Source organism: Agelaius tricolor, unplaced genomic scaffold (genome assembly GCF_023055355.1).
Source record: "Agelaius tricolor isolate 1412-34295 unplaced genomic scaffold, bAgeTri1.0.p SCAF_38, whole genome shotgun sequence".
Taxonomy (NCBI): domain Eukaryota; kingdom Metazoa; phylum Chordata; class Aves; order Passeriformes; family Icteridae; genus Agelaius; species Agelaius tricolor.
Window position 1 is genome coordinate 3585792 of NW_027269298.1, and position 23968 is coordinate 3609759.

General features: G+C 51.3%; 1 protein-coding gene across 4 annotated transcripts in view; it reads right to left on the minus strand.

Moving 5' to 3' along the window:
• Positions 1 to 23269, minus strand: part of GPSM1 (G protein signaling modulator 1) — a 66065-nt gene extending 42796 nt beyond the window's left edge. For 2 of the 4 annotated variants that reach the window (XM_071453947.1, XM_071453946.1), the window contains exons 1-5: positions 23132 to 23269; positions 3304 to 3525; positions 2734 to 2869; positions 2002 to 2144; positions 795 to 918 (exon numbers count right to left, since the gene is read on the minus strand). In XM_071453947.1, the coding sequence (XP_071310048.1) occupies positions 795 to 918; positions 2002 to 2144; positions 2734 to 2869; positions 3304 to 3525; positions 23132 to 23190 (684 nt within the window). In that variant the 5' untranslated portion in view covers positions 23191 to 23269. Of the gene's footprint in view, positions 1 to 794; positions 919 to 2001; positions 2145 to 2733; positions 2870 to 3303; positions 3526 to 13005; positions 13129 to 13645; positions 13926 to 23131 lie in introns of those variants that run through there. The other 2 variants (XM_071453948.1, XM_071453949.1) reach the window with 2 other exon arrangements.
• Between the last annotated feature and the right edge of the window lie 699 nt (positions 23270 to 23968).

Consider the following 23968-nt stretch of genomic DNA (forward strand, 5'->3'; position numbering starts at 1 on the left):
AATTACAGCCAAGCTGTGTTGAGGCCCTGGAAAGAGTCACAAGTTTTCATTAGTATCTTTTTAACCTTCTGTAAATATATTTTCTGGTTTTTTAGTATATTTTAGTATAGTATTTTTTAATATAATATAGTATCATAAAATAATAAATTGGCCTTATAAGAACATGGAGTGAAATTCATCATTCCTTCCTGCCACGAGGCACCCAGCAAATACAGTACACACCAGTGCTGTCCCCCCAGCATTTAAAAACCAGAGGAGCAGTGAATCACCACCTTCCCTGCATGGGAACTGGTACACACTCTGCAACAGAAGCTAAATTGCATTTGAATTGGGGCAGGGACTTTGTCACCTCACCTCCCTGTAAAGCTTTGCAGAAAGTTATTATGTTCTACAAGCAGCATTTATTCTTGATCAACAGCTCTTTCAGCAGCTTAATTAAATTCATGGCTTGCATTTATTAAAATCTAGACTGAGACAAATTAAGAGCAGAAAAAAACCTCCTTGCTAGACCCAGCTGCAATTTGCCCTTGGATCCCTCCTTTGGTTTCCAAGCCAACAGCACCCTTCCCTCAAGCTGCTCACGAGGTGCTGATGGGGCTGGAGGAAGATTTGCTCAGAGTGAGTTGGTACAACAGGGCAGAGTTTGCTCAGAGTGAGTTGGTACAACAGGGCAGAGCCTGGGGTCCCACAGGAGGAGGAGAACAGCTGGGGGAAACCTCTCCCTGTGCTTGCTGGGCTGGGGTGAGAAGGAAAGCTGCTGCCAGGGCCAGGGAAGGAGCAGAGGTGTCTCCTACCTCCTTGTGGAAGGCAATGGCCTCACTGAAGTTGCCCAGGAGGTACTGGGTGTTGCCAAGGTTGCCATAAGCACGGCCCTGTGCAGCTCTGTCCCCCAGCTCCTTCACCAGGGACAGGTTCCTCCTGAAAGAAAGCAGGCAGAGCATCCATGAGGCACAGCCCTGCACAGAAAGGAAGGAGAGGCAGCCCTGGAGAAGGCATTTCCCCTCCAGGCACAGGTGACAGGCTGGTGACCTGTGCTGCACAGCCCTGGCAGCTCAAGCCAAGCCAGGGGTGCAGGTCCTGCTGCTGTGTCCCCTCAGGCAGTGGGTGGCTCTGTGCAGAATCACACCTGTGCTCACACACCTGCTCTGATCCATCCACATCACACCAGAAATGGCCTCACTGCAGCACCAGGGCCACAGGAAGAAGATTTCCCTGTCCTGCTGCAGGGAGAGAGGCAAAATCCACAGTGCCATGCCAGGGCTCTGCTCTGGGAGCCTCCTGGCATTTCTTTATCTTGTTTTTACCCTTTACACAGCACACAGAGAATGGTGGAGCACTCACCACTGGCACAAATTCAGCCCTTGGCTATGCCACATGCACCACTCCTTGGAGAAAGGGCCTAAGAACAGCTCACCACCCTAACACATCCTCAGGTATCAGGGAAGGGATAAAAGATCTTATCACTCTCTTCACTTAAAAAGCCTATTTAAAAACTGCATCATGAAAGCAGAACTCTGAAGCACAAGGAGAAAACACAGCCCCAAATTCTGGTGCTGACCTTCCCGTGTGGCACATGACTGATCTTTGAAATGATTTGGGAAAAGGAAGGTTGTGACAGGTGAGACAAAGTGCAGATCCTCCACAAGAACCAGGACTCCAAAGTGCCTCCTCCCTGGGGTGAGGGGGATGGAGATACCCAGGGATCCATCCTCACAGAGGCCAGCAGAGAGCAGCAGGGGCCACAGGAGCTGGGAGCCAGCAGCAGAGTGCTGCACTTCATTGCATGATCACAATTCAACCCACAGGGAGTTTCACGAAGCCAATGCCAGCGTGAATTTCAGCTCAGATTTTATAAAACCTTTCCTCACCTTCCTTGAGACTAATTTGCCAACACAGCTTGGCATCACAGAGAAATATTCCTAATCTATTACAACCTGCAAATTCTCAGCCAGTGGCCCTGTTCCCTGCAGGAGAAGGGGCTGGCAAAGCTTGGATACTCACTCATAATATTCTGAAGCTTTCTGTAGTGTGTCCTTGACTTCCTGAGGCAGGTAGCCCGGGTCCTGGGCTGTGTTCCAGGATAAATGCTTTCCTTTTGCATGGTAAACATTCCCTATATTATAGAGAGCTCTGGCCTCACCTACCTGCAGGGAGGAAGAACAGGAAACAGCAAAGTGTCACACTTCACATCCCAGCACGGACCTCTGCACTGCTGGGCAGAGATGGCCAGAGCCATGAGCCCACATTGTCCTTCCCCATCTCTCAGAGCCATGAGCCCACATTGTCCTTCCCCATCTCTCAGAACCATGAGCCCACATTGTCCTTCCCCATCTCTCAGAGCCATGAGCCCACATTGTCCTTCCCCATCTCTCAGAGCCATGAGCCCACATTGTCCTTCCCCATCTCTCAGAACCATGAGCCCACATTGTCCTTCCCCATCTCAGAACCATGAGCCCACATTGTCCTTCCCCATTTTTCAGATCCACAATCCCACATTGTCCTTCCCCATCTCTCAGAGCCATGACCCCACATTTTCCTTTCCCATTTTTCAGATCCACAAGCCCATTGTCCTTCCCCATCTTCACCCTCACAGCAGCAGATGTGTAATAGCAGACAGAAGAGAGAGCTTCCCCCTGCAGCTCCTCCCCAAGCCCACCTTCACCAGGTCACATTTATTGACCTGCAGACAGGTTATTTTTAAAGGCAGGAAATATTCCCTGCTGGAAGCATCACCTTGTCCCCCTGCTCCCGAGAAATGTCCAGGTGTCTCTGGCAGCAAACCACAGCTTCATCAAACTGCCCCAGGATTTTCAGGGTGTTCCCAAGGTTGCCACTTGCCTTGGCTTCTCCAATTCGGTCCCCAATGGTTCTACAAGATGAAGATGTTAAAGAGCTCAGAGACTTTAATTCACCAAATAAAAATTACCTGCTGGAGGCAGATTTAAGCTGCAGCTTAGCACAGACACCTGGCTGGAGAGCTTCCCACAGGCTCCACAATTCTGAAGGCAGATCCTTGTTCCCAATTTGCTGTTTCAGAACTGCTCTAATGACTGCAGGTCATTGTAGGGATTGCTGGGGACAGAAGTGGACCCTGCTCTTGGCTCCAGGCACCCTCCCCACATCCACATCCCTTTTTTTATCTCCCTGCTCTGAAGGCAGCTGTCCCATCCTTGGTGAGTCCCAGGTTCTCCACAGGACAATCCCAGTCAGTTTGGGATGTGTATTTCTGGGTTTAGGCCCCACAGAACCTGCCCTCACTCAGGGCTGTGCCTGATGAGGATGAAGCAGAGCTGACACACTCACCTGGCCAGGGTAAGGTCGTGTTTGTGGTACAGCAGGGCCTTGGAATACTCCTTCAGGTAGAAATAGGCATTGCCCAGCTGGCTGTAGATGGCACTGAGAGTCTTCAGGTCCTCTGTCCCCACCTGCACTGCTGCTTCAAAGAAAGCTGCCCCAGCTTTGAAGTCCCCAGCCTTGCACAAGCGCTCTCCTTCCAGGGCCAGCTCCAGGCAGGACGCCTCCATCCTGCCAAAAACAAGGGAATTGTTCCTAGAGGAGTGTGGCTGCAGTGCTCCCACTCTGCCCTGCAGTGCTTACAGGGCTTGTTCACTGCACACCTTTAAATTTTCCCCTGGAGCATCCAGACTCCAGCTTCCAATGGAAGTGTCCCAGCCCATGGCAGGGCTTTGGGATGAGAGGGTCTGTAAGGTCCTTCCCAACCCAAACCATTCTAAGATTCTCTGATTTACAGACCACATCTGCAAGCAGCCAAAGGCAGCCCCTGGGCTCCCAGCAGGAATCTGGACAAGAAGCTCAGGGCTCCTGGCTCCAAGACATGGAATCATCTCAGCACTAACACCTGCTCTCCTCCAGGTGCTGCAGAATTATACACCCAGGAATTTATACCTGGACCATTTTCCCTGGGGTAACAGAGAGGGAAGCCAAATAGTAACAGGTTTTTCCTGGATACCAGAGAAAAGCCTGGACTGTGCAGATTTTCTTGGCTGAGCAGCTCCCAGCTCAGTGTCTGCTTTCCATTAACTCTGCTGCTGTCAGGTTTTCCACAGGCACTCAGCACATTTCCCTCCAGGGCAGCTTTCCTCCCCTGCCTTTTCTGACGCCTCTGGCACACTGCATGCTGTCAGAGAGAGCACTGTGAGCAGTGACACTGCTTCCAGAGACAGAAAACACTCCCCTCTGAGTGCCCCAAGCCCTCCCTAAGCCACAGCTGTCCCTGTTAGACCATGCCTATCCCAAGCTTTCACTGGAGATGTCCTGCCTGCTGCAAAGCCAGCCCCTTCCCAAGGGGGATGGACACAGCATGTTCCTGCTCCTCCATCCTGATGCTCCTCTTTGCTCTTTTTCTGCTCAATTTATCCTGAAAAGTCAAAACTATCTAGGTCAAAGGTGGACATCTGCTGAGAAAAATACAGAGCTCCCTTGTCCAGAGGCAGAACAGCAAGGCTCTGTCAGAAGATAATAAATGCCAACAGGTGGTTTCAGGAGAGAATAAATGCCCACAGGTGGTTTCAGGAGATAATAAATGCCCACAGGTGGTTTCTAGTCTGTTCTGAGCACTTGGAGAAGCTTGTGGTACCCAGCCCAAGAGCACAACTGGCCCAGCTGACTCCTCCTGCAGGAGTTTCCTGCTGAGCCCTGGGAGATGCTTCCCCAGAGCCACCCAGGAGCCCCAGCCCAGCCATCAGGGGCTCTGCAGAGCAAGGACAACCCACCCTGCACACAGCAGCTCCAGGACACAGCTCCTGCTGCTCCAGGCCAGGAAACAAAGGCAGCCCCTCCAGGAGCAGCTCAGGAGCTGCCTGAAATGCAAACCCATTTCCCTGGCAATCTCCCTGCTGATCTCCCTGCTCCCTGTGGCTCCAAACACACAACACCTGGCATCCTCCAAAGCAGGACAACCACAAGGACTGGCCAAACTAAAGAAAAATAGCACAAGACCTGGTTTGAAACTCTCCCTCCAAACACACTTGTGGCCTCTTCTGGCTCGCTGTTCATCTGTCCCCAAAGCCACAAGAGGGAGAAGGGGGTGGTGAAGCAGCTCCTGTGAGCTCCCACCTCAAACTCCCACACAAACATTTCATTCCAAAGCAAAGCCCACATTTGAGTGGCTATTTTATTTACACAAGAAAGCTGCTTGTGCTGCCAGCACAGCATTTGTCCTTGCCTCAGCTTCTGTTCAATAGCAGGAATAAAAATATTAGGATTAAAAACATTTAGCTTCTCTCTGCTGATCCTCATGCTAGACCACACAAAAATTAGTAAGAATGAGTTTCTACCCGGGGATCCCACCAAAATTTCATCACAGTCCCAAGGTACATCCATGGTTTGTAGATCCTGCATCATCTTCAGGTATTGACAAGTCTCTGCTGATACATCCCAAGCAAAAGGAGCTTTGGGACTGAAGGCAGGCAAGAAACAGCTTGTACTCAAAGCAGCAGGATTAACTGCAGGCAGCTTAGTGGGGATGAATCTGGAGAGGACCTGAAACACAGCCATGAGCCACTTCCACCAGAGTTAATGTTGGATTCAGTTGGAAGGTGGCAGAGACTGAAACAAACTAATATGAATTTGAATTTCAACCCAAACTGAGCTTGAATTTCAACCCAAACAAAACTCTTTCCAATATCTAGGTTGTCTTTGAGACATTGAGTTCACCAGCTGTAAACAGTCCAAAAAACTGGGGTGGAGACCAATTTCCCAAATCCATGGCATTGCTGTCCAGCTTGTGTGGAATTTTTGGGGTGATTTTAAGAGCTTGAACTGAAGGTTCCCATTCCCACAGCAACAAAACCCAGGTATACATTGCAGGGGTGGGGCCAAAGTGGATTTTGTGCCCAGAGCCCACTTTGGGACACTCTCACACTCTGTGGGTGCTGTCCTGGTGCTCCCATAGTAACTGCCCAGGCACAAGGCAGTGACATGACCTTCCAGTGCACACAGCCCTTAATTAAAATCTGTTTGTCCTTGAACAGGCTGCTCTGCAGAGTATCTGACTTATCTAATTAACATCACTGCTCAGCCTGGGACCTGAGCAAACAAGGGGAAGGCACAGGAGGCTTTTCCCTGCATCCTGCTCTGCCAAACCTTCTCTGCCTTGGACAACAAACAGGGATTGCAATTGCAAAAAGGAACACAACCCACTTGTAAAACCCACCTGCCCTCCAAAGCTGCTTTTGGGAAGCACCTCTGCTGCAGTTCAATCACTTCAGCCTCAAAAGCACACAGGAAAACAATGCCAAGGGCAGAAGAATCAACTACAGGTCAAGGAACAAACTCCAACACGCTAAAATTCCACTTTAAAAAGCTTCCAAAGCCCACACAGCTCAACCAGCCATAAAACACAGCTGAAAGGACAACCCTGAACCAGGCAGCGAAGGGCAAACAGTCAATGACAGCAGGGTGCAAGCCCTGCCCTACCTCTCCTGCTGTCTGTGCATTATTCTCTGTACACCCACAGCTCCAAAGCCACTGGCAGGAGGAAGCAGTGGGGCTGGGCCACACATAAATGCAGAGTTTGGCCACTGATGCCCTCAGCAATCTGCCCAGAATTCTGCCAGGGGGATGAGTGGGTGGCAGATGCTGGGTCCCCCTGAGCCCAGGAGGGGATGTCACTGCTCACACTCATTCCTGTGCAGTGACAGGAGGAAACCTCTGCCCAATCCAACATGGGCAGGGCCTCCCTCCCTCCTCCTTGAGTTTTTCTTTAAAGGATAACTGATGTGAAGGCAGAAAGAGCTGAGGAAAACAGGAGGAGCAGCCTTGAACAAGAATTCCCAGGGTCACCCATCACTGTCAGGCAGGCAGTGCTAACGAGGAGCTGGAGCACAGGCTGCCTTTTGCCTGCTGCAGGCTTGTTCAAAGGACTCCACTGCAAAAATGTGCCTCTGGAAAAGGTAAAATACAAAGATTCTCACATATCAAATGTTTTCAGCAATTTGGAGAAGGCAGAGGCAGTCCCAGGAGTGCTGGGGAAGCCAAGGACACTGTGAGGAATAAAGGGAACTGCACAAGGTGCCACCAGTGCCACTATCAGTGATCACCATGACTGCTGTCAAACACTATAATTAGGATATTATAATTGGGTGTTCATAGAGGTCCCCAGAGTGGGAACACCACACACCCAGACCTCCCAACACCCTGCTCAGGGCTGCTTTACTCACAGCAACCTGTCACTGCTGATAACAACTCCATCAGGGCACACAAAATCATCATGGCACCAGACAGAGCCTGGGGTCACCTCTCTGCTGCCTTAAATATTGCAAATATCACAGGGCAAGAGAAACCCCTCCTGCCTGCAAGGTGAAACTGCCTTTAAAAAAAGGAGAGAAGGGAAAAGGAAAGGTATTTATAGATATTTGATTCATGTTAGTGGGGGCGATTGCAGAGCTCATTCCCAATCAGACCTCGTGTAGCTCAAAACTCCAGGCTTTTAGACAGAAGGTAAGGCAGGAAAAAACCCATCAAAGCCACCAAGAGTAGTAAAAAAATCCCCCTTAGTATTTCTATTAATTTGAGTTAGCGAAGCAACAGATTTTAGCATCTTACTTGCAATCTGATTAGGTTTTGTACAAAAATAAATCTAATTCCAGAGCGCTGCTGACGGGCAATTAAACATTTCTTCTGAACCAAAAAAGGATCACATTTACCAGGTGCTCAGTGTAAATGCATATTCACTGCCTTAACAAACTAAATATGCATTGAAATAATGACTTTCTCTAAGGGTGTGCTGCCAGTCAATCAAGCTGGGAATTATTCCCCTTCAGCAATTTCCTCAGCCAGCCCTGCATGGCTCCTGCAGCTGAGAGGGAGCTGATGGCTCTGAACCACCAGGGCCAGGTGGCCTCAGACCCTTGGGGATGTGTCCCCTCCACTCATGGTGAGTGGCCTGAATATTTTCCTTTGCTTCCCTACCTGAGGAAAGCTGTTCCAGACCCTCCTGAGGCACAGGCTGAGTTATTCACATGAATTTGTACCCATTTAGCCTCAGGCACTGCTCTTCTCTGCCTGGGGCACTCTCCCAAGGGTTTGGGGCAGTTTTCCCAGTTTACTCTGCCCCAGGCAGGGTCCAGCACATCCACACCTGCCTCTCTCTCTCTCACTTGCTCCCAATGAGCTCCAATCTTTAAGAAAATCCCACTCCTTGCTCCTAAATCCAGGTGATTTCATCTTCCTCCCCTCAAATACCATCTCCTTGCCACAGCACATCCATCATTCAGTCCCTCCTATCCACACTGCTCCTCTCCATCACCAGCACACCCAGCAGCAACCTGGCAGGAGAATAATGAAAATCCTCAATTATCTCTCTCCCAAATCCAGATCTGGCCAGCACAGCCCCTCACTTCCCACCCACATCACATCCCCAGCACTGATCCCCTCCTGACAAGCAGGTTTCTGTCTCAAACTCTCCCTGTTTCTGGCAGGGAGGGTGACAAACAAACCAAGATTTACAGGAAATGAGCCTGGTTCAAATCACTTTTGGAAGCTGGAAACAGCACACAGGAGCTGCTTCCCCTGCAGCCAAAGGGCAGAACCCCTGGGACACCCTGACCTACCCCTCACCCCATCAGTGAGGGGAAGGAAACAAAACCTCCTGTTGAGCTGGGAGAGGAAAAGGTCAGAGATGAAACCACGAGTGCTGCACCCAGTCCTCCCCAACTTCTGAACTGGTTCCAAGCATCTGGGCCAGAGCCTGCACATCTGGAGGGGAGGAGGTTCCCACTGCACACACTTCCACTGCTAGGAACACTGCAGTGAGTCCTTTCAGTGACCCCTGAGCTGAAAATAACAATATCCACACTCTCCCTGCTGCTGGGGAAGTGTTTGCTCAAGCTGGAGCTCCGGGGATTGCCCAGACCCAGCGATTTTCACTGCAGGCTTTTGCTAAAGGCACAAAACAGAAAATCCAGAGGGAAAAACTCCAGGGAGCTCTGGAAGCTGCTGGGTCTGTGCTGGCTGCAGATTTCCTGTCCCCTCACTGATGCAGCATCAGTGCTCCACAGTAGTCATTTCAGCTAATTGCTATCTACCATTAGCTGCAGAGTACTTACAAGGGATTCAATTCCACTGCATATTTGCTAATAAATCCCAAATGCCACTGAGGAAGACAGCTGTATTTAGCTGCCTTTACCCTCTCATTAGCAGTGCTGAATGAGACCCCATTTCAATGGGGAATGGCTCCAAAAAGCTGCATCATTGTCAGAAATCCAAATCCAAACTCTCCACTGCCTGCTGGAAAGCAAAAGTCATCCAGCCCTCCCCTGCTTACACAACCTCTGTGGCTTTGATCTGTGGGGATGGGGGAGCAGGGGACAGATGGGAGTTATTTGCTGTTTTCAGAGTTATTTGCTGCTTTCAGAGTTATTTGCTTGGTTTTTTTATGACTCTGAGTCGGTAGGTGCAGAAACTTCAACCTAAGGACTCCAAAATATTTTGCAGAGGTGCGAGGGCAGCAATTACCCCATTTTTCAAAAAGGCAGCTGAGGCTCTGGGGGAAAATGCTGCCTTGTTGTGAGTCAGCTGCAGGGAAGGGAAAGGAGCCCTGGCTCCCAGAGCCTCTGCCAGGCCCTCCCTCCCAAGGGGAATGAGGTGAATGAGGTGCAGCACCTCCCATCCATCCAGGCAGGGATGCTCCCAGCTCAGCACACACCAAACAACCAAAGAAAAGCCCCCAAAACTCCAGGAGCTGAAGAGATCCCTGACCTGCAGAAACCTGCCCCACACCTGGGAGGTTTGGGCTCTCAGTGAATGATACACTGGCAGCAATTATCCTGAATCCATGACCCAACTGCTGCCCACAAATCCAGCTGGAGCCACAGGAAGAACAGAGAGCAAAAAGGAAATTTTTCTGTGTCAGCTGAGGAGTGAAATTTCTAACAGGCAATGAGCAGAAATTTAAGTCATTGTGCTCCAAAATTAGTCAAGTATCAAAGAACTACCATGGATGTAATTAACTTCCAGCACTTGAAAATGCTCAGACGAGATTAAGGTGCAAATGTGAATTTCATCTCAGCCTGGTTAACAGTTTCACTTGATAGCCAGTTTCAAAGCACTTAAATTATAAGATGCAAATACTTTGCAGGGTCTGAGGAAGTGATGATTAAGGAGATATCAATTTGAAAATTAATTCATTAAAACATGTTCTGACTCCCAAACGGGAAAAAAAAATTATTATGAATCCACCAAGTGTATGAACTGATCAAATTTTCTGAAGGAGAACTGTGCAGGAGAACTCACTTTCAATAAGAGTGAGAATGAAATGAGCCTGGAACACAATTTCTTTGCACAGCTCATCAGCAGGGCATACACCCAGCCACCAGCAGCCATGTGAGAACAACAGAAATAAATGTAGAGGCCAGGAGCACCAGCCTGCCAAACACAAGTGGAGTCACGATGCTGATGCCTGAGGATGCTCTTTCCTCCCCAGAAACACAAACCCAGCAGTTTGGGCTGCTCCTGACCCCTGAAATGTGCCCTGCAGAGCACCAGCAAAGCAGCACCTGAAACAGGATGGGGTTTTAGACATTTCTATTTGGTCACGGAGGAACGAGCTCAGCAAACAAAGGGAGCTTCCTGAGTTTTCCAAGAGTATTTTGCTTTCCTGAACAACACCAGCACCTTTAATGAGGTTAATCCATCACAGTGCCATTAAACAGCACTCTGGGGATGGTTTCACCAGCAGCGAAGAGCTGTTTCCTTCAGTCACTCCCAGAAGCCAGAGAGCAGCAGAGGACATGCAGGCTGAGAGACTTTTCAGGACAAACTTACTTTGGCAATTGGGTCAACACATCTCTCACTAAAATATATAAATATATGCTGTGATTTAAACAAACATACTGCAGAATCCAGCATGTTACAATTACCAGATCCATTAGAAAAATTAAGTGATTGCCTAATCCACATCCAAACAACGAAAATAATCGATTTATTTGTTACCTATTTTATTTATGCCATTCAGCTTCTACCACCCACCAGTATAGAGGAGCTCATTCAGGTCAAACACAATACTGAAAATGGGCAATTGTGGGGGGTTCTTTCCAAATTCAGAAGAACCATAAATGAGAGATGTACAGACATCTCCTCTCTAAAACTGCCCCCGACACCCAGTGGGGGCTCAGCCTGGATGCTGTCCTGGGATGGGAGAAGGGGCTCCTGAGTCCCCATGGATCCCAGAGGAGGGCAGGGGAGCAGCTCAGCACCAGGGACTGAGACCACCCCAGCCTCCCCCAGCTGCTGGCAGGGTCAGGCTCAGCCCCACCAGTGCCACCAGCACAATGGTCCCAGTTGTTCTGGGCAGCTGCACAGGCTGTGTGAGGTTTCCTCTCCTGCACAACCTTGAGTGAAAGCAAGGCTTGTTTTCTCACAGGCCCCAGCCTATTCTCCATTCAAGCTGCCTGGAAACCCCTCCAGCTGCAGCCCCCACTTCTCCTTCCTCTCCCAGCCTGCCAGTTGCTCCTGCCTGCAGCAGCAAAACAACTGTGCATGGAAAAGGTGCTGCCAAGCCCCAGAAACACCAGGGACTGCCTTAGAGCCAAGCCCAGCCAGCCAAAGGAGCCACCCCTGCCTGTCCCAGGTCTCAGCTCATCCCAAAGCTCCTGCAGCAGCTGGAGGCTGCCCACAGTCCCCACGTGGTGCCTCCTTCCTGCCCACAGCCCCTGCAAACCACGGCCAGGCTGGGGCACGGCCATGGGATCGTCACTGTGATGCAGCAGAAAAGGAAACCATGGCAAAGTTCACACCACAGCTTTTTCCACTGACTCCACAGCAGCCTACAGCCAATCTGGTTCTGCTCCCTTCCTGTCTCATCTGCTTCCACCAGCCCCAAGCCAAGGGTTCCAGGCCAAGAGAGAGAGAGGAGCCCTTGGGATCAAGCAGAGAATTCACACCCTGAGCCTGGGAGCCAGGGAGGGGCTGAGCCTTCCCAGCTCACCTGAGAACGCTAAGGATGCTCTGCAGCACCTGAAAGGGGCTTGGTGGGACCTCAGTGACAGAGCCAGCACAAACCTGGCCCTTGTTCTTCCTGCAGAGCTCTCTGAAGAGCAAACAGCAGGAACCAGACAAATCCAGTGAATCCAAATGTGCAGCAACTTCTTTTTCAAATGACCATCTGGTAAAGCCTGTGTGGAGGGTGAAACCCAGCCAGGGAGAGGCTGTGCTAGTCCCTCCCTCGTTGATGAGAGCCCTGAGTGCCCAGAGCAGAGGGACTGACAAAGGTGGCACCCCCAGGTCACGCAGGGCACATGGGCAGAGCTCCTGCCAGGGCTGAAGCACTGCCAGCCACCAGGACAGATTGCTGCTGGCAAAGCTGCAGCACAGCAGATTGCACCAATTTGACATTGTTCTTCTGCAGCTGTCTCCTGCTCAGAGGGCTGTTTAAAGCATTGTTGTGCTCTCCCTGAAAATTCCAGGGGTGCCAAAAATCAGGCATCAGCCCAGAGACACTCATGGGTTTAGAAGGCCAAGAGAACAAGAGCTCACACTGGACACTGCCCTTCCCCCTGGCTCTTACACAGCCACAGGGCATCGCTCCAGATTTTGTAAAGATAATTCCACATCTGTCTGAAAAACAAGGGAAGAGGCTCCCCAGGAGCTCAGATATCAGCCAGGTGTCCACTGCAACCCTTGCCAGCACCTCTAAAACTGCTCCTGCAGCTCCCCAGTGCAGACCCAAACCCAGCAGACCAGCACCAAAAGTACTTCAGAGCACACTGTGGAAAAATCTGTGCATCCCACCAGGTGGGAAGCCCCCAAAAATCCAAGCATGGCAGGAGTCCCAGAAAGGCACATGGTCCCACACAAGGTGAGAATTTCAGTCAGCCTCTCTCCTCAGAGAGCAGCCCCGCTGTCTGGCACTGTGCTGGGTGTCTGCTGCCTCTCAGGGATCCCTCCAGCACCCTCCCAGCTGCTCCCACAGCACCCTGCCACTGAGTTCCCCACCACTTCCCCCCAGATTTTCAGCACTTGTGTCCCAGCATGGAAAACACCTACCCTGGCAATGCTTCTGTGCAGATCAAGCACAGGGAGGCAGCTCCTGCTCCTCCCCACACACCACATCAGTCTGGCTCTGACACTGTGGTATTTGTGCAGTTCAATCACAGGTGTAAACAGCAGCAAACACATATTTTGAGGAGAGTTTGTCATGTAGATCACATCCTCTACGTGTGAAGTGGGCTCTGGTCCTGCTCTTTCACAGGAGGAGTTTGTACCAATATCATGTTTCTTGAAAAGCCTTCCCAAATCCAGCCAGAATGCTCCTCTCCAGAGGCCTATTTTGGGTTTAATTTAGATCCTTCTTGCAATCTCACAGGTACTGCAATGAGTTTACAGACCACAGGCTGCTGCTCTGGAGCTCTGGGAGAATTCCCTGCTCCCCTCCTGCCTCACACTGGTGAGAGAAGGGAGGATCCAGCATCAGGCTCACACACATGCCCAAATCCAGGGAGCCCATTTATCCTGACAACTGAATTATGCATGTCTGCAGAAAAAGAAAATCTCTGCTCCAGCACAGAGACATCATCATCATCCAGCAGTGAAAAAAACACATGGCACAGCACCAGGCTGCATGGAAAATGTGCTCCAGGAGCAGGGACGGGGAGGAGGAGGAGACAGCTGACAAGGCAGCTCTTACCTTAACCCCTGAGGGTGGTGGGCCGGGGGAGCTGCTCTGTTTCCACAGGGATTTCACGTGCTGGAGGAGCCTGCCTGTTCTGATCCAGGGCATTCCAGAGCTGCTGCATTTGTGCTGCACAAGCAGCCTCCACGAAGCTTCCAGGAGCAGTTCCATCCACCAACACACATGGCTTTAATTGGGGAGGGTGGTTTTTTTTCACTTCCATTGCAGTCACATTTTGGGAGCTGTTACTTTTCTCTCCTCTGTGTGTATCTGGATGGCTGCATCCTCACTCCCCTGCCTGAGCCATGCCAGCCTCAGGCAAGCAGCTCTGAGAGTGTCAGCCTCGACAAATGACTCAGTTCTGTCTGCAGCCAGGGCTGCAAAGCATCTCCTGCCTTGCCTTGCCTTCCCTTCCCCTCCTGAGCTGCTGCTCTCACAGCTGCCCTGGGCAGCTCAGCTCTGCCCTCTGGGTTTGGAGCTCCACAGAGCAGAGCTGGAGCCCCCAGAGAACCTGAGGGGAATTCCTGAGTCACCCAGGGCCATTCAGGAAGGGATTTCCACCACCACAGGAGAATCACTTTGCTCAGGGCAGGGAACACAACACAACATTTTTCTCTGCTCACTCCTCATCCTTACATGACAGATGTGCTGCTGGTCCCCTCTGCAGAGTGGTCACTCACTGGCACAGCTGGTGACAGCCTTCTGCCAAAACCACTGCTGCCAAAGGATGGTTTTATTGAAGAGAACATCTAGCAGAGTGAGTTTTTCTTTTCTTCAGAACAGCAGAGGAAGATGTGGGTATTTTCAGTCATTTCGTTATTAACTCCCCAGACACCTGAGCACGCTGCAGAAGCTCCCTGTGGACCAGCATCTCCTCAGAGCCTGTGGTACCTGCTGGAACTGCCCCTGCCTGCCCTCCCAGCAGGGCACACACACCAGAGGGATGTACAGACAGCAAACAGCAGCTTTCCCTTCTCCCCTGGCTTTACCCAGGAAGGCACCAAACCACAGACTTCCATCAGCCAAGAATTCGTGCTCGGGGTTTCCTGGATTACTGCCCTGATGGAAGCAATTCATACCAGAGCTGGCCAAGGGCTGCAGCCTTAAAATTCTGGGCACATGGCAGTGAACTCATATGTTTTATTATTTAGACCTGTGCAGGAGCTCAGAGACTCAGCTGAACTCGGAGGCCAGGAAATGCCTGGAGGTGCACGTGGAGGATCACAATTCCAGGACATTCAGCTGCTTTTATGGGTGTAAGTCTCCACTCAAGCACCATGAGATGTTGGCCCACGGGCTTCCCAAGCTGGAAATCACAAGGGCTTGTTTGTCAGGGGAAGAAGAGAGGCACCAGTGGCTTAGGAAGCTCGGTATTTCCATGTGCTGGTCGCTGGTGGTTTGTATTCCTGCCTTCATGCTGCAGCAGGCTTGGCTGATAAACAAGCACAATCTGATGGCCTCTGTGTTTTGCAGCAAAATCCAATCCCCAGAGCATTTCCTCCATACAAATCTCTGCAGACAGCTGCTAAAAAAAGGGGCTGTTGCTGCTGCAGCACCAGCTGGGATATGGTGAGTGCACAAGGACAGTAAGGACAGGACCCTCCTCAAAGCCCTGGCAGCTCCTGCCCACCCCAAATCCCTCCTGCCCAACTGGAACTGCAGATGTGTGCTTTTCTCCCTCCATCTTTCACCATACCCCAAAAGAAAACAACCCCCAAGGCAGGGCAGCTCCAGTCTCTCCCACAATTGGACTTGCAGGATTTTCTGACAGGGAACATCGCTCTGTGTCCCTCTGTCCTTTTTCAATTAACTGCTCTCTTCTCAAAGCCTGAGACAGGGAACTTGTGGAGGGACAGGTGCCTGAGCACTCAGGGCTGCTCTGCTTCCTTCAAGCCCTGGCTCTGGGCTCTTCTCAGTGACCAGAGAGCCCAGGGCCACCCAGGCTGCTCCTCCTCCTGTGGTCTGCAGTGCTCCCTTTGCTAGGGACACCTTGTAAACAGGCAGAGGCTGGCATTTACTTCACCAGCTGCTAACTTCCTCCTAAACTTTCTGCTCCCTGTTAGAACAGCAGAGCCACTGTAATTTTGTGTGACACCAGTGCTGCAGTGCCCAGCAGGGCTCAGTGAAGGACAAAGCCAAGGTCTCCAATTCACAATTAGCACAATTACCCTCACTCTGACGTGGGCAAGGAAGTGCTGAAGGAAAGGAGTGGGAGTCAGGACATTCAGCTCCCAGTTTTACCACCTCTGTTCTCTTTCACCCCGATGGCTATACAATCTCCCACCCTTGAAAACAGGAACAGTATTTCCCAGAAAAGCTGCAATAAAACACTGGTGTTTACCATGCACTCTGGAGCCCTGGAACGGATGCAACCCTACCAGGATCCACTCAGCACCATCACACAACCCATGAATAACAGTAATTAACAAATAGCCCCAGAGAGATGAGTATTCATCAGCACTTCCCAGCTCTCCTCAGGCATGAACGGATATTCCACAGATGGAGTGCACAAAGAGCCACCTCAACTCTGCAGCGTGCATCACACAAGAAACTTCTCCCACAAGGAACTAATTTGGGCTGAAGCTGCTCCAGAGCACAGGAAAAAGCAGCAATTCACACCAAAGTGCCCAAGGAAGCAGCACCAGGTACAGGTGAACACTCAAATGGCACCTGCTGTGACACCCCCCAGAGCAAACACAGCCCAGTGCTCTGCAAAACCACAGGAGTGTCAGGAAGGTCCTGGAAACAGAACTGGGAAGGCACTTGGTGCAGCAAACCCCTCTGTTCTACCTGGAAATGCACATTGGTGCAGCTCTGCTCATCAAGGCAGGCAGAAACTCCTCCACACACAGGGACCCCTGTCCCAGCAGTGGGGTAGGGGTTCCCCTGAGGAACTCAGCACAACCATTAATTATTTGTGCTGCCCTGTGGCAAAGCTGATCTCCTCTGCTGCAATCCTATCAGAGAAGCCAATCCTCCCAGGGAGAGGCTGCAGATCAGGAAATCTGTCCCAAATCCCATCACAGGTCAGCAGCTGGACCTGCAGCCACAGCACCCAGGAAAGGGCTCCCAGAAAGTGTGAGGGGAGCAGAGCAGGGTGCCCAGGGCAGGAAGGGAGCCCTGTGAGCCCCTGGGTGCTCAGAGCAGCCTCCAGCAGTCACCCAGTGCAGCTCAGAGCCAGCTGCAGACAGAACTGACAGCTCCCAGCCCTGCCCATGCATTTTTAAAAGCAGCTTCCAAGACAAAACATCTGCTCCCAGGTGGAGCATGAAACAGCTCTTGCACTGAGCTGTGTTATTAGTTCCTTCCCCATTTAAGTCCTTTTTCTTGGCCTTTCTCTTGCATTAGCCCCCAACTCCCAGTGAGGAGCCCCTCTGGCTGCTCCAGAGGGTGGAAGAGCAAAGGGTAACAGAAAAGCTTGAGGAGAGCCAAGACAATCCAATATTCCTCTTCCAAAAATCCCTCCAGGGGTAGCAGCTGCACAGAGCTATGGTTCAGAGCAGAAGGTGAAGCTTCTTTGGATGGATCCTGTTTAATCTCAGAGTCAGAAAGGAAACACCTGTGGTTCCAGCGCCTGCCATCCTCGGGCAAAATCCTCTCACTGAAAGCAAACTGGGAATAGATTTTTAAGCTATTTACTCCTACCCTGAAGGTACTGAACAGACAGCAGCACTGCTTGCCAAATCATCAGTTCAGGGGTTTGTTGCTGCTCCAGTGTCCAGGGCCTTGCAGGTCTCCTTATCCCTTCTACTGAAATAGGGAAGAGCAGATATCCATGAGGTGCTTCAGCAGATGCTTGTCCCCCCTTTGCCAGGCTCCAGTGGGACAGGGATCCCTCAGGCACTTCCAGGGTCAGGCCATGACATTGGTTTGGGTTTGGCTGCCCACTTGGGAGGCTCTCAGTCCCATGCCTCAGATTCAGTTCTAAACAGAGCCTGTCTCTACCCCTGTCCTAAGAGAACAGAGGTCATGGCTATTGTCCTCAACCAGCCCTGTTAATTTTATCTCAGGAGAAGTGAGTTAAGTGACTTAAGTACAGAGCTGTGCTGCAAATTGCTCATTTAATATTGCCCTTGAAACTGCACTGTAATGATAATTTTTCACTTCCTTCCCTAGGCAGTTGCATAACATTGCTGGGCATTGTTTAGAGAGCTCCAAAGCTGAGGCAGCCGTGTCCCTTTCACCCTCTCCTCACCAGGCACTGGCAGGGATGTTGACTTTCTGGTTGTGGGGTGGGTTTCATGATTTTTTTTTTTTTTTCATTCTATTAGCTTATTACATTAAACAACAGATGGACGTGACTCTGAATGCAAAGAGCCTTCCAAAAAAATGATTCCTACTTTCTTCAGCTTTCAGTGGGAAAAAAAATCCCGTTTATACCAGTTAAATCTAAGCCAATTAGAAAGTCAGATCCATCAAATAACATTTAATTAAAAGTATCTTTAGGGAGGGAGCAGCCCAGTCAATGAAAAGCTTTCCCACTGACAATATAAATAGCCCAGGCCCAGAATTCACTTTGTGGTTGGGATACTCAGCCTGTGTGCCCAGACCAGCAGGAATTTGGGTTTCATGGCTTTGGTTGGCAAAGGATTTTATAAGAGGGAAGTGGAATTCTGGAAGCTGGGCTGGCTGATCAAAGGGGCACAGAGAGCAGGACTGGGATGGGAGGGATGGGACACAGCACCAGACAGGCCTGAGAGCAATTTGGAGATAAAATTGCTCTTCAAGCAGAAGAGCATCAAGAGTTAAGTAAAATCCCTCTCTCCACTTTCAGAAACTTGCTGCTTGTGGCTTCTTGCAGAGTAAGACCTGACAGAGTTCAAACCTGTTCTTCAGGCAAGTCTGGACACCACCTCAAGTGCAAAATCATGAGACAGCAAGAAATCCACATAGCACAACAGAAATACAGTTTGTGTTCCCCAGCACCAAAGTCTGATCTGCTGGAGAGGAGGCAAGAGGGGAAAACAGGAGCACGAGAGATGGGGCTTGAGACAGCAGCATCTGCTCTGTGGGGAGCTCAAAGCAAAGAGAGCAGTGACAAAGTTGTGTCCTGGGGATGTGCTAAAGCAGCACAGATGAAGGGAGCCACATTTGAGGGGCCTGGGTCAGGACACAGGGCAGGCTCAGGGTGGTCCTGCAGGGACCCCCTGCCTCACCCTGGTTCCAAGCACAGAGAAGCAGAGGTGGGAATGGCACCCCCCAGGGCACACTGAGCCCTCCTGCTTTAACAGGAACACAGACACTCCACAGGGCTGAACCCAGGCAAGATGAACCCATCCTGATGATCTTCCTTTAACAAACAAAGCCATTCTGTCACTGTCAGCCCCTAAAAACATCCTCTCTATCTGCCTCCCACAGATGCTCCCTCCAAGCCTGAGGCCTGGATCAGTGAAAAGTTGATACCCCAGACTTTTACCAGCATTTCCAATTTTAAACCTTTCTCCTTCTGGCTATGACTTTGCTCATCCTCAAGGCACCACCAAGGCAAGGCTTTCCCCTGTGGTTTATGTAATATATCAGGAAAAAACTCAGTGTCTGGGACACTCATCCCTGAGCTGGAGGAGGGGAATGCCAAGGGAGCTGTGCAGCCTGTTCCTGTCCCCAATCACCGTGGTCCAGCTGCATTTGGCTCAAGAGAGGAAGAGCCAAAAAGGATTTTAAAAATCACTCTTCTATAACAAATCAATTTCTCAGCTTTCATAACACGTTTTCATCCTTTGGTGTAACAGGCACCGCTTCCCCTAACTTTGAAAATAAGGGGCAGCAGATCTCTAATTGGCCACATCCTCCAGGAAAACAGGAATTAATCACACACAGGATTTTCCTGTGGCATGAGCAGCTCATGCTGTGGAATCAGCCAGAGCTCTGACAGGACCTGGAGCCAGAACAGGACCCACCACTCGTGGAGTGACCAAAACTGCTGCACCAGTCCCCACAATCCAACACCAACCTCCTGCTTACAGGAACCCTTTGCAGTGTCCCTCCTGTCCTGCTGGCCATGAGCCCCTGCAGACACCATCCCAGCAGAGAAGCAGCCAGTGACCAAGGCAACAGGCAGCAAAAGGCACGGAGCTCTGGGCGGCACAGCTCCCTCCTGCCCCACAGCCAGCATTCCAGGTGGGAAGGGTCACAGCTGCTTCAGACCCAGCTCTGGTGTGATTATAAACATTTATCTCACAGAAAACTGTCTGTGAGGGGTGTCCTCAGGCCACAGCCGAGTCACAAACTGATTTGACTTCAGCTGACTCAGAGGCAAACTTGGAATAACCACAAACACGTGGCCAAGGCACAACATTCTCTTTCTGGTCTGCCTGGCACAAACATCCCATACAGGGCACAGGATTTGGGGACAAAACAGAAGAAAAATCAGAATCTTTCAGAAACTCTCTGAACCAGCATTCAGAAATGTAATAAGCAATTTCAAGTTTAATCTAGAGAGTAAACAGATACCAAATGGCCATTCCCAGTTTTCTGGTAGTGCACCTGAGCCCTTCCCCAATCCCACAGAGGAAGCTGATTGCCAAAGCCAGCACTGCTGCTGGTGCTAATTTTCACCTCAGGCAGATACAATTAAATACCACCTCTTGGAAAGAAAATAGCTGTTAGCCTTGTATAAAGTCCAGCTTCAAAAATTGTGTGAGTTTACTTTACAAGAACTGGGGAAAACACCAAGTATTTCATGGTATTGTTATCCCTTACACACAAAACAAAGAACAAATCCACCCCAGAAGTGGATTTTCTCCCCAATTTGCTTTGCAAACCCCAGTTTACTCTGCCTCAACCACCAGGCTGAGTTGTGCCCTCTCTCACTGCCTCCCATGTCAGAAGACCAGCAATTTCTGCACCCCAGTTTTCCCATCAGAAGAGGAGGAAGGAGCCTCCTCTCCCCGAGCTCCGTGGTGCTCAGAGCACTCTCTAATTGCCCGATGCACATTCAGGTCAGGTCCTTACCCTGGTGACACTAATGAGTGAGATGGGGACTGTTTGTGACACAATCAAGGAAAGTTTGTAAACATCACAAAAGCCAGGAGTGCTTTGGAAAACAGAGGCTGGCAGGAGAGCAGAGAGCAAGGGAAGGGAAAGGTGTGCTTTTATCTGAGTTCTCAGGGCAGATTAATGCATTTCTGGACTGATTACAGCACTATCAATGTTCTTGCTGTGTGGGATCAATAACATCTCCATGATGGCAGTGCAGGACAGGGAGGGTTTCCCCAGGACATGTCCATGACTCCCTCCCACACCCAGAAATCTCCAGAGTGGCCTTTTAAAACAAGGGCCCAAATCCAGGGGAGCTCTCTGGGCAATGGTGGACGTGTCCCCAGCATGAGCTTGTCACTGTCCACAGTCCAGGGGAGCCATTGGATGGATTTGGTGCTTCCTACACCTTCAAAATCAGCCAGCCAGCACAGAAGGGCAGGTTAGAGCACCTGCAGCAGTGGAGGAGAGCAGGACACCTGCTGCCAGCAGGTATTTCATAGCTCCTACAAGCCCTATTCTGTCCAACAAGTCCTCAGAGGTTACACACAGCTGAATTAAGGCACTTGAATTTATACCAGCCCAAAAGCCCATGGAAGGTAAAGCACCAACTCAGGCTCACACAGAACTTGGCCGGCTCAAATCTGAGGAGCACAATCACAGAACTGGACAATTCCAACAAGCCCCAGCAGTGACCCCACAGAGCCACAACTTCCACAGCTCTGGACTTCCAGCAAGTCCTGCCTGAAACTCCACAGTTCTGTGTAACAAATGGCATCAGAAAGGTGAGCAAATGCAGACACAGAGCTGCACAGGGGCAGAAACACTCTGGGTTGTGGTGTACGACTGCTGTAGCAAAAGTTTTGACTGCAGTCCCTGTAAATGGAGATATTTGGCCCAGTCAGCACTTGGATTATTTGCAGTCAGCACAACAGAGCACATGCCTTTGTTTAGGAGGGGTAGAATTTAGGGAACCACTAAAGGATGTCATAAAATGAATAAACACTTTCATTTTTGGCATGTTTTACCCCACCTCACCCTGTTTCCTAGAGGGAAAATCCTTCCCCAGCTCTCCTGCCTGCACAGGTACCTTCTGCAGTTCTTGCACCTCAATGCTCCCACAAAAAAGAAAACCCCACATATTAAGATTTTAGTAGCAGTTCCTGGATTTTTAGTCCCAGTCACCTGAGGTTCCACCCATCACACCAGACTGAGCCACTGAATTCACCCTAAAGTTTCTGCACTGCAATAGAAGTGAAATTAAGGAAGAAACTAAGTTACCACTTATTTTGCAGAGCAGTAGGAACAGAGGCTCCACCAGCACTTGCTTTCAAGGCCTAAAAGGCACAGCAGAGACTTGTAAAACCACATGCCCTGCCAGAGCCACCCAGATAAGCCACAGGAAAATGCTTCCCATTTCTCTTCCCCAGCAACTGGGAGCCGAGCTCGTGTGCAGGCAAACATTTGTGATAAGCAGTCTCCCACTAAAATTTCCTTTGCAAAAGTGACCGAAATCCACTCCCCAAAAAGTTTCCATGAAAAACAAAGAGAAAGAAAGACGAAGGCCAAGTCTGGTTAAAATCCAGCAGATTTCTCCCCAGCTCTAGCTTGCCCAGAGTAAGCAGAGCAACGATATTAACTCTGCTGCCTCCTTTTCCCTGGAGTTGCTCTACGACACAACATAACCAAGAAACACCTGCTGCCCACCCTAATGAACCAACACTCATTAAAGCAGACAACCCACTAGCTGCTGTGCTAATTACCGCAGAGCCTGCAAAGAGAATTGGTGAGAAGCTACTGTATCCCATACACTTGAAGCATTCTTGGGCTTTTTTAGCCCTCTAGTCCAGCCACTGCATCACCTCCACTTCAGACAGCTGGAGGAGAAATAAAACACCATGGTGAACAGCATGAACAACGCTGTAAGGCCTCAAAGTCACTCATTTAGTCTTCTTTGGGTTTAACGTTTTCCACTTTTGATCCAAATGAAGAGAACGAGCCTTGCCACGAACGCCAAACAGCCTGGAGCCGTTTTTCTTCCCCCCAGCCCTGTGTAAATTTCTGTAGCGACCAGTTCAGTTCTAAAGCTGAGACTCGAAGTCTCTGCAGTGCGATCAGGAGCCTCCCATGCCAATGCCCAGCACCGAGGAGCTTCGAGCACCACCCTGCCCAGCCGAGGAGCCGCTCTCCTCCTTGGCAGGCCGGTGCCACGGATCCGCCCGGGGCTGCCCCACGGAGGGAGCGCCGCGTCCTTCCCGGCTCCGCTCCGGCCGCATCCCCACCCGTGCAACAGCTCCGGGCTCCCGCTGCAGGAGCGCTCCCTCCTCCTCCTCCTCCCGTCCCTCCGCCGCGCTCCGGGGCTCGGGGCTGGGCACGGCTGCGGGGCCGGGCTGTCCCCGGGGCTCGGGCTGGGCACGGCTGCGGGGCTGGGCTGTCCCCAAGGGGCTCGGGCTGTGCCCGGGGCTGGGCGGGCTCGCAGCTCGGGGCCGGGCTGTCCCCGCTCCGGGCTGTCCCGGCCCCGCTCACCTGCAGTGGAAGCGCCGTGCGGCGGAGCCGGGGCTGTCCCCGCCGGGCGGGCTCGCCATGGGCGCCGGCCCCGCGGCGGGGAGCGGGCAGCGGAGTATGGCAGCGCCGGGAAGTGATGCACCGAGCAAAGAAACTCGCGGGCAGGCCCCTCCTCCGGCTGATGTCACCCGGCCTGCCTCCCTCCCTCCCGGCCGCCCGCCCGGCACGCCGGGTCCCGCCGCGGGACGGGGAGCGCAGCCCCGGGCACGGCATCCCCCGGGCTGGCAGAGCCCCCCTGTGCCCCCGGCACAGCCCATGGGGACATCCCCGGCAGTGCCTCAGCGCTCACCTGGGAGCGGGCGCCTCACCTGCGCGTTATCACGGCGGAGCAGCATCGCTGATTCCTGCCCAGCTGGAGCTCTGCAAAGCCGTAATGAGGCTCGGGTTTGGCCTGGCCACAGCCCTTTTGTCTTCGAAAGTGTCTGCACCTGGAGGCAGGCAGGATGAGCAGCTGGGACCAGGCAGGGCTGTGCCACAGAGCAAAGTCTGGCTGCTCTCTTTGGTAGCGAGGAATCCCCCAGGAAAAGGGATTTTCCCTCCAGCCCACAGCAGTTTCTTTGGAACTTGGGGCCTTAAGTATTTCTTTCCACCCAGACACCTGGAGATGGATGCAGGTCATCTTCAAACACTGCATCCAGCTCATTGTGCTCTTCAAGGCTTGAGATGCTCCTGGAAAAATTAGGGAGTTGGTCACTCAGCAGAAACCTGGCTGAAAGTTAGGGCCACTTACCCAGCAACAGCAAATTAAACATCATTATCATCACAGACCCCCCCCTAAATAAAGACAGCTATAAACTG